Source organism: Myotis brandtii, unplaced genomic scaffold, assembly GCF_000412655.1.
Source record: "Myotis brandtii unplaced genomic scaffold, ASM41265v1 scaffold120, whole genome shotgun sequence".
Lineage (NCBI taxonomy): Eukaryota > Metazoa > Chordata > Mammalia > Chiroptera > Vespertilionidae > Myotis > Myotis brandtii.
Window position 1 is genome coordinate 5802293 of NW_005354174.1, and position 11225 is coordinate 5813517.

The 11225-nt window shown below is 41.4% G+C and overlaps 1 protein-coding gene across 1 annotated transcript in view; it reads right to left on the reverse strand.

Annotated features, from left to right (window-relative positions):
* Positions 1 to 11194, reverse strand: part of PITPNC1 (phosphatidylinositol transfer protein, cytoplasmic 1) — a 222602-nt gene extending 211408 nt beyond the window's left edge. Inside the window, exons 1-2 of the mRNA XM_005858679.2 lie at positions 11118 to 11194; positions 10865 to 10984 (exon numbers count right to left, since the gene is read on the reverse strand). Coding sequence (XP_005858741.1) covers positions 10865 to 10879 — 15 coding nt within the window. The 5' untranslated portion in view covers positions 10880 to 10984; positions 11118 to 11194. The remainder of the gene's footprint in view (positions 1 to 10864; positions 10985 to 11117) is intronic.
* Between the last annotated feature and the right edge of the window lie 31 nt (positions 11195 to 11225).

Genomic DNA, 11225 nt, shown 5'->3' on the forward strand with positions numbered 1-11225 from the left:
TCAGCCACCTCGCCAGAGCCGGAGAGTCCGCGCGGAGCTGCAGTGTGCCTCGGGCCCGGGAGGTGGGTGCGGGAGGAGCCAGCGCCAGCAAGGCTGACATCAGCAGCGGCCGCGGCGGGGAGCCCCATCCGGCCAATGGGGATATGGCAAAGAATGTGGAGGATTTAAACAAAACAGCATGTCTCTCCCGGGCTGCTGCCAGACAACCGGGCTGCCCCGGAGCCCAGCCCAGCCCAGCCGGCGCTGGGGGGAATCACAGAAGGGGGCTTCCCTAGACTCCTTCACCCTTTGAATCTGTTCTCCAATGTGCCCCAAGAGCCCCTCTGGGAAACTAATGGTTCCAAGGAACAGACGTGCTCTTTGACCTTTGGCAAAGGTCTTTACAAATACCCACCACAAATATTTTCACTTTGGTCCAGTACGCAAGTCCAGTGTTGGCGAGGCCATGGGATTTGAGAGCATGAGAACAAACCCTTGCCTGGTTTCCTAACTGGTTTCAGAAAAGGAATCCTGGGAAACCGGGGAGTGCAACAGTATAAATGAAAGTGAAGTATAAACACAAAGACACAAGTAGAGAAAAGGTGATAGGGACACAGCCTTTTACCTCGCCTGCCCTGCTCTGGAGTCTGCCTGCAGGCTTCCAGAGCAGCAAGAATAGGTTTTCGTGTCAGCACTCCCAAGTTCAAAGAGTCACAGTGAAATGTCAATGAAAATGCCTGGAGTGTTGGTATTTCGTCCATATTAAACAGATCCCTCATTTTAACCACAAGAGGCACATTCTTCAGTCACTCAGGAAGCTGCATGTAACTGCTGAAGTCTGTTTTTCATTTGTCTGGTATTTTTAAGCTTGTTTTTTTGAAGAGTTGCAGGATGAAAAATGCATTAGTTGCCTCTATGCAGAATAACCTGCATCATCTTTTCTCTGAAAAATATTCATGATCTAAAGTCCTGCAGCTACTCATAGAGCTTGGGTGGCAATACAGATGGCCTCAATATTATAGTATTTTAAATTATAATGAATAATTATCTGATATAACAATGGTGGGCGGTGGCAAAAATCATCCAGATGGCGGGAGAGAATTTATAACTGTGTGAACATGATACAAAGCTTGATAGAAAAATGACACCCTGAATCCAGCTTATATTTTAGTGAAACCACTTTTCTAGATAAATGTTTCCCAAGAGTTGGCTCAGAAATATTCACAGCAACTAATTAAAGCTAAACCCAATTCCTCGAGGTGGAAAATCTAAATCTGACACTGTAGTGTTGAATAATAACACATTGAAAGCCTGTGATACCGAAAGCAGCTCAAGCTGTTTTTCTTTTTTCTGCTTCTAACTTGAAAACAAGTGTAGTGGCTTTGCTTCTGGCACCTACTAATCTACCCAGAGGCAGTGAGAAAACATAAGGCTGGCCACACAGACACGTGCACACAGGACATCAGAATATGTGGGTGTATTCCTGACTTCCTAGATGTTTCCTGACATTGATTCTGTAACTAAGTATTTTACAGATGAATATTGTGGTTGAGGAACTACTACTCTGAGTATTCCAAACTGCAAATCAGATGGCTATGCCTCTCCCTTTACCCTTCTTATAAGCTTTCTCCACTGAACTCTTCCTTTTCACCCAGCCCATCCGCATGCCTGGTCCCATTAATCTTGTTCAAACACAGCTTTGAATCCAGTGATTCTCTATGGCAGTGGTTCTCAACCTTCCTAATGCTGCGACCCTTTAATACAGTTCCTCATGTTGTGGTGACCCCCAATTTCATTGTTACAAGTTGAACATAATTAAAGCATAGTGATTAATCACAAAAACAATATGTAATTATATATGTGTTTTCCGATGGTCTTAGGCGACCCCTGTGAAAGGGTCGTTCGACCCCCAAAGGGGTCGCGACCCACAGGTCGAGAACCACTGAGGCCTATTGAGCAAGTTCTAATTTCTTGGCAGGAGGACCTGAATCTACCTTTCCCACAATAGCCAGTCACACTTGCCCTGAGACAAATCTGTTACCTAGAGAGGCCTCCACTTCCCTTTGAATTTTCTGTTCCTGCCATTGCCTTCATAGAGAATCCCGCACCCGCCCCCCCACTGCCACCCTCCATACACACCACTTTTCAGCATGGCATTGACAATCTGTGTTTTTGGAAAGTGATTCTGATGATAACATATTGGGTTAGGACCAAAGGATACTAGAGGCAGGTTATTACATTATTCTAATACCATAGGAGAGATATGGGAAGGACCTGAAATAAAGAATAAAGAAAAGAGGATGAATTTAAAAGATTTGGTTTGGCTCAGTGGATAGAGCATGGGCCTGTGGACTGAAGGGTCCTGGGTTTGATTCCAGTCCAGGGCACATGCCCGGGTTGCAGACTCAATCACGTGCAAGAGGCAGCCAATCAATGATTCTCTCTCATCATTGATGTTTCTATCTCTCTCTCCCTCTCCCTTCCTCTCTGAATTCAATTTAAAAATATATTTTTTAAAAAGATTTAGAAAGGACTTGGAGATGGATTGGTTTTCACTACAACAGCGCTTGGGGGAAGGGAGGGCAAAGAGAGCTTATTCATTCATAACATATTTACACAAAGGGAGGAGAGCGCCATCTACTGGCCAAGATACATTTTAACAAATGTTTCAAGTCCCTTTAGTAAGTCTGGCAAGGAGAATTTTATCTTTCTTTTCAACCAATGGAGTCCCCACAATATCTATTTCCAAAGAGCCTTGAAGGTGTTGCAATCATCATTGTGGATGGTATAAAGTTCTATAAACAACATATAATCTCATACAATCTACAGCTAATCATCATCACATATTAAAAAATAGGGTGGGCGCAAAGGGCAAAAAAGAGGAATGAAGAGTAAAGTTACCAGTGAGGAATAATATGACCAAAAGGAAAAGAATATTAGCCCAAGCACATCTGTGAGGCACTTATTCTCAGATGAAGGACAACGTATACAGGCAGGGGTTCAAGATGGGAGGAGGTACACAATCATTTCAACACACTGATGCACCCTACTCAATTGAAACCTCTTCTCAGCTTGTGTGAAAAAACTATAAGGTCCCACCCACCACTGTAAGTAGCATGGGAAAGAAGAGTGTACCAACAGTCTTTATGACTATTCAAATCATGTTTTACTCCTGGTATTTCTTTTTTTTTCTGGGTATTGCTTAAGTAAAATAAATGGTTCTTCCGGTTTCCTCTTTCCTACTCATTACACCAGTACTTAAGGTCCATTGAAAGTCCTGTCTCCTACACAGAGCCATTTTAGATAACTCTTTACCTTTCTAGACAATCCAAAACACTTATTTGAACTATTCTTTTATTATTATTTCAGAGAGGAAGGGAGAGATAGAAACATCGATGATGAGAGAGAACCACTCATAGGCTGCCTCCTGTTTGCCCCACACTGGGGACCTAGCCCACAACCCAGGCATGCACCTCCACCAGGAATTAGGAATTGAACTGTGATCTCCTGGTTCATAGGTCAATGCTCAACTATTGCGCCATGCTGGCCGGGTTGCATGGCCTTTATATATAAATTGTCTTATACAGTAGTGACTTTTATATATAAAATGTCATATACAGTACTGTTTCATCTGTAATCCAACTCCCCAACATGCTGGTAAGCTTCCAGAGGAGATGGGCAGGGCCTATCTGTGTCATCTGGAAAATGTAGCCTTATGTGAGGGATACTATAAGTACCCAAAAAATGTCTATTGGACATATGCATTTATTAGTTTAGGGTTCTCAACCTCAGCACGATTGACATTTGATGCCAGATAATTCTTTGTTGTGGAAGTCATTACAGGATTTTTAGCATCCCTGGTCTTTACCCACTAAATATGTAGCAACTCCTCCCTCCCTCCCCCCACACACATACATATACACATACACAATCCCAAAAACAGTGCTGAGTATGGAGGGGGATCTCCTGCAATGAAGAACCACTGTGTCAGTGTAACATTCATTAACCTCATCTAAATGTTCAGCTACTCCAAGAAGAAGCTTTTGGAGAGACTGACTTTCAATTAGTCAAAATCAGGGTTAAGCAGAAAAGGAATAAAACATAACTGTTACATCACAGTGATGTAAAGATGTCACTTTGTCATTCCCGTGCTCTGCATTAATATGACCAAAATAGCCCTTGATAAAGGACTTGACCTTAACTTTGATTATTTGGTTAAAGTAATGTCTGCCAAGTTTTCCATTGTACAGTTACCATTTTTCCCTTTCCATACTTCATGCTTCAGAAGTGAGTCATTAAGTACAGCCCACACTCAAGGGAGCTCCATCTCCTTGAGGGAAGAGGATCTACATATTCAACATGGAATTCTGCAAGATTTGTCCCTCCTCCCTCATTTATTTATTCAATTATTTTCTTATATTAGTGTGGACTGTGCATATTTATTTTATACTTGAGGAATAAGTCTACATTACATTAACTGTTGCTCAGATTGCTCCAGCTTTGGCCATGGGTCGCTCCTGCTGTTTGGTTCCTGTGTCCTTTTTTTTTTTTTTAATATATTTTTATTGATTTCAGAGAGGAAGAAAGAGGGAGAAAGAGATAGAAACATCAATGAGAGAGAATCATTGATTGGTTGCTTCCTGCATGCCCCCTACTGGAGATCAATCGAGAACCCAGGCATGTGCCCCTGACTGGAATCAAACCTGGGACCCTTCAGTCCCCAGGCCAACGCTCTATCCACTGAGCCAAACCAGCTAGGGCTCCTGTGTCCTTTTGACATGCCCCTCTTTGAAGATCAAGTGTTACCTTTGCAATTAATTTTGTTGTATTAAATATTGTTTAATTCCAGCAAAGTTTATGTCTATGCATGCCTCTGTGTATGTTTTTTAAACAACTGTATGTCTGACCTTGTTAGGTGCTAAGCAAATGTTAAATTCATTCTTAACAAAAAGACACAAAGCAAGTCCCAAGGCAATGTTTAATGTGTAGACCCGTTTACCAGGCTTCTATTAACCCTTTTCGGTCCAACGTCGAGGCTGACTCGACAGACCAGGCGCTAGTAGCAGGTCCAACGTCGAGGCTGAGGTCGACACCGCAAACCGGTTCAACATTCAATCCCGTCAATTAATTTGGACCAGACTATTTGAATTCCAAAAATAAAATTGGACCGCAAAGGGCTAAATACAGAGAATGCCTTTGATGTGTAATTGCTTGTGCTGTGCAGTAAATGCTCATAAAATAAATTGACAATGATGTAGTACAGAATGGTTCGCAGAAAATAAAAACCTGGAGGTCCTGTGGCCAAAGTTATAGTTTTGTATTTTTTTAAATCAACCGAAGGACTTGTATGCATGCATATAAGTATAACCAATGGACACAAGACACTGGGGGGTAGGGGAGGCCAGGGGAAGGTCAATGGGAGAAAAGAAAAAAGGAGACATATGTAATACTCTTTGTAATACTTTAAGCAATAAAAAAATTTTTAAAATAAATAAGCTAATCATAAATGTATCAAAGTTTTACTTTCTATTACATTACCTATTTTTACAGAAATTGACAAAACATTGGAATGTTTTGAGATGAATTGAGACTATAGGTAACCTATACTCACTTGAGAGAAATTTTAGTGATGAAAGAAAACATTGCCTTTGATCCTGAGTGTCCTTTAAGAGGAGGCAACTGTGCAACCATAATTTATTATGGTTCTTTAATGCCAAAGCATATTTAACCTAGTATCATCAAATGATGTCGACACATTTCTTACTTATGCCACAGAGTTGTCATGTAATTTGACTTTTGGTGGAACATTTTAAAAGTTACCAGAACCCTAACTGGTTTGGCTCAGTGGATAAAGCCTCAGCCTGTAGACTGAAGGGTCCCAGGTTCGATTCCGGTCAAGGGCATGTACCTTGGTTGCAGGCACATCCCCAGTAGGGGGTGTGCAAGAGGCAGCTGATTGATGTTTCTAGCTCTCTATCCCTCTCCCTTCCTCTCTGTAAGAAAATCAATAAAATATATTTAAAAAATAATAATAAAAATATATTTTAAAAAAAGTTACCAGAGAGAAAATGAGGGAATAATGTTTGCTTATTAAGTGTATGTAATCACTTATATCAGAACTCCAGTTTAAATATTGCTTAGTTGACCCTGGCGGAGTGGCTCAGTTGGTTAAAGCCTCGTCCTGACACACCAAGGTTTGGGTTCCATCTCTGGTCAAGGCACATACAAGAATCAACCAATGAATGCATAAATAAGTAGAACAACAAATCAATGTTTCTCACCTTTCTTCTCTCTCTAAAAAAAATAAATTAAATAAATAAATAAAAATCAATAAATAAAAATTGCTTAGGTGACTGCATTTAGGCTGAACAATGGCCCCCCAAAAATATCAGATCCTAAGCCCTTAAACCTGAAAATATCACCTTATTGGAAAAAGGGTGTGATTACATTAAGGATCTGAAATAAGGAGATTACCCTGGATTATCTGGGTGGGCCCTAAATACAATCACAGGTGTCTATAGAAGAGAAAGGTAGAGGGAAATTTGACACACACAGAAGAAAAGGCTATGTGACGAGGAAGGCAGAGATTAGATTAGAGTGATGAGGCTACAGACCAAGGAATGCCTGCCCACAGCCACCAGAAGCTGAAAGAGGCAAGGATGGAAGGTCCCCTAGAGCAGCGGTTCTCAACCTGTGGGTCGAGACCCCTTTGGGGGTCGAACGACCCTTTCACAGGGGTCGCCTAAGACCATCGGAAAACACATATATAATTACATATTGTTTTTGTGATTAATCACTATGCTTTAATTATGTTCAATTTGTAACAATGAAAATACATCCTGCATATCAGATATTTACATTACGATTCATAACAGTAGCAAAATTACAGTTATGAAGTAGCAACAAAAATAATTTTATGGTTGGGGGTCACCACAACATGAGGAACTGTATTAAAGGGTCGCAGCATTAAGAAGGTTGAGAACCACTGCACTATAACCTCTGAGCCTCAGTTTCTTCGTCTGTAAAGTGGGAGGGGGTAGAGTAACAGTGTCTATCTGTGCCCAGTGCCTGAAACACCTGACTGATAGGAGGAGCTCAACAAATAGTCACCTGGAAGGTGACCTGGAGTGAATACAGACTTAGACCAAGATTTTCTTGAACATTGTAAACTTAATTCATTTTAATCTCTGCATGCCCCGTGACCCTAGCACAGGACCGGCACAGGACTAACTTGTAACAATGAAATTGGGAGTCACCACAACATGAGGAACTGTATTAAAGGGTCGCGGCATTAGGAAGGTTGAGAACCACTGCCCTAGAGTCTCCAGAGGAAGCATGGCCCTGACACACCTTGATTTTGTCCCAGTGATACTGACTTCTAGACTCTAGAATTCTAGATTCTAGATTGTGAGAGAATCAATTTTTGTTGTTTTAAGCCACTAAGTTTGTGGTTGTTATAGCGGCTAGAACAAATGAATAGAACATTTTAGTTGTGACTTTGTTTACCTGATATAACTGCACTTGACATGAAGAAATTCTACACAGGACCAAGAAATTTACTCTAAAGATAAAATACAGCATATTTTTCTTTGCAAAATGATTCACAACAAACTTGAAAATACCAATACCACTGCGTTTAAAATCGGCAATTTACAAAAACAAATATTCTACACACACGTCAGGAACATTTCTGTAATGTAAGTCTTGTGGCTTTACATACCATCAATACGCTAAGGACTCCTAACTTCAAATCTCTAGCCCAAATGACTCCCCTTAATTTGACACATGTCTATCCACTTGCCTTCTCAGCATTGTCATTTGGATATCCAACAGGCACCTCAAACTTAACATATTCAAAGCTGGGCTGCAGCCATTTCCCCTGGCTTGCACATCCCTAACCTGCTCATTTGGTTAATGGCAGCTCCATCTTTCCAGACAGGCAGGTCAAACATCTTGATAGCATGTTTGCCCCTTCTCCCCTCACATCCAACAGCAAATCCTATCTTGGTTCTATCTTCAGATTATATCCAGGATCTAGCCACTTCTTACCACTTCTGCTGCCTCCACCTAGTCCAAGCCACCATCATTTTCCTCTTGGATCATCACAGTAACCTCCCAACTAGTCTCCAGCTTCTGCCCAACCTAGTCACCACCACACAACACCTGGAGTGATTCTTTTACTAGGTAAATCAGCTCATGCCACTCCTTTGCCCCACAGCCCCACTGGCTTACCATCTTACTCAGATGAAAACCCAATGCCTTATAATGGCCCAATTGCCCTAAACCTCATATCCTACAACTCAAACTCTCACTCATGCTGGTCTTCAAACATATCTGATTTCTCTCATCCCTGGGTTCTTGCTCCTGCCTCTCTCTGCCTGTAATCCTCATTCCCCAGCTATGCAGGACTCCGTACTTACTTGAGGTGTGGCTCATTAGTGAATAAACTTTTTCCATCAGTATTTCATCCTATCTTTTTTTAAAAAATATATTTATTTATTTATTTATTTATTCATTTATTTATTTGCAGTTTTCTTCTTTATATTTCTATTACACAGTAATGAAAATATATGAAGATTAAACCATAGTAGTACCTTTTATCACCCCAACTTGTGTGTGTGTGTGAGAGAGAGAGAGAGAGAGAGAGAGAAAGGGAGAGGTATAGTGAGAGACATGAATGAGAGAGAAACATCATTGACCAGCTGCCTCGTTCACACCTCCCGGCAACCTGGGCATGTGCCCTGACTGGGAATCAAACCAGTGGCTTCTTGGTTCCTGGCTCGACACTCAATGGCTGAGCTGCACCTGTTGGGCTCATCCTACCTTTTATTTATTTATTTATTTATTTATAAAACTATTTTTTATTGATTTTTTACAGAGAGGAAGGGCGAGAAATAGAGAGTTAGAAACATCGATGAGAGAGAAACATCGATCAGCTGCCTCGTGCACACCCCAGCTGGTGATGTGCCTGCAACCAAGGTACATGCCCTTGACCAGAATCGAACCTGGGACCTTTCAGTCCGCAGGCCGATGCTCTATCTACCGAGCCAAACCGGCTAGGGCTCATCCTACCTTTTAGATTCTTTATTCTTCCACTGCCAATTTTTCTCTCCTGAAACCAAATTCTTTCTAACAAAGTCACAGATTTAATCTCAGACTCATCCAAATACAGGATTTATAAAGCGTCTGTCTCTACTATGGTGCCCTTATCTATTTTCTCTGCCCACTGGTCAGACTTTCACTGAGTTCCTTCTTTATTTATTTCTCTTTAATTTTTTGTTTTCCTTTGCAAGCTATCCCTTACATTTCCATTTGCTTTCATTTTTGTTGTTGGTGTTGTTACCTCCCAGCTTAGGGAGATAGGTCTTCAGTTTTGTGTGGGAGTCAACTAGAGTTTTCTCTACCTACTAGAGGCCCAATGCACAAAAATTCGTGCAAGAATAGGCCTTCCTTCCCCCAGCTGCTGGCACCAGCTTCTCTCTGGCACGCAGGACCCGGGCTTTCCTCCTCCAGCCACTGGCAGGCACTCGGGACCCAGGCTGCTTCCCTCTGCCCCAGCTTGGTCAGGAAGGACGTCCGGAATGACGTCCGGTCTAATGAGCATATTACCCTTTTATTATGATAGATTTACCTCTTTCCTAGACACCCTCACACTCTTATTTTTGAGTTCTGGATACCATAACTCTTTTACTCTATCATACCTTTGTTACTTTTTGTCTTTTCAAAGTCTTCTCACAAAATGTAGACCTCCCAACCCTTTTGTCTATTCTAGTCAAACCAACTGCACGCCAAATATAGAGCCAGAAAACATCTAAGCCTGTGCCTCTCAACCATACTGGCTCCTAGAGCATTTTAGAAATCTGTAAGGGAATTGTGGGTTATCACAATCATTGAGGGAAAAGGGAGACGGTAGCATGTAACTGGAATGCTAGACATCTGCAATGCAACAAACTTACACAATAAAATATTGTCCCATGTTCTGTCAGACTTTTCAATGTCCTGCCAGACACCTACTCATGTGTCTAAGGACTAGACTCTAACTCCATTTGACTGATGCCAAGCAATTCTTTTTGACATTTTAATGTGGACTAAAATTTCTAAGAATTCTTCTGTGTGAAAAACAATGGAAGATTATACTTTGATATAATCAGACTTTACCAAGAAGTTGTACACTATTTTGGAAAAACCATGCCACCAACAGAAAGACCTGCTGATGCTTCAGGAACCAATAGAACACACCTACTGCAATTGTAGCTTTTGCATGAACAGTTATTGTTTATGCATGCAAGCAAACGACACTTTGTATTTTTCTACTACAGACTTTTTAGCTTTTATATTTTGAATTATATACTATTTTGCTATTTTGCAATGTTTCTCCTTTCCATACAACTGGGATGTTTTTTGGAGGTGTGTATGGATGGGTTATATTACCCATGGTTTTCATTACAGAACAGTATTTTTAAAAGGCTATTCAGCATATATAAAGGGATGTTGGTGCCGATAAAATTGAGACCACTGCAGGATTTCCCACTTGCTTCCCTGCCTGCTGTTGACACTCTGACCACACCATACGCGGCCTCATTTTCATTTTCGAGGATCCTAAGCTTTTTCGTAGGGGCCCTAATTGTGCGCTGATAAAAAGAAAACTTGTATGGTTCTTCAGAAATAAAACAAGGGGGTGGGAAAGGCGACATATGTACTACTATTTGTAATACCTTAAACAATAAAAATCAATCAATCAATCAATAACAGTCTCGCATCCGTGATTTCGTTGGATGTTTGCAAGAGTCCTACAGGGAACGCAAACTGTCTAAAGATTCTTACCAACTGTAGTGTATTATAGTAAAAAACGAAAAAAAAACACAAAAACACAAAAATACTGTACTTGAGCCGCTGCCATATCTTCGTTTATGAGCTCTCAAAGATCCCACAGATTAAGCCACCAAGATTCTCAACCCGATGAGACCTGAGGACTTTTCTCTCTAGGGTTTATTTCGGCCTGTTCCTACAGAGAGGAGAAAACCGAGATTTGAGGAAAGTTGAGCGACTTGCCCACGGGTCCGAGATATCATAACATTTCAAAACAGGGGCTTAAGAATATACAGGAAGGACTATTCTATTACACAGGTTTTCCTCACCGCCAATTTTAGATTTTTTAGAAGTCTGCCACCTCAGACACAACCGGAGGTGGCCTTCACTCCGCCCCCAGGGCTGTCCGCGGCGCTGCCTGACTGGCGGCCGGCGCA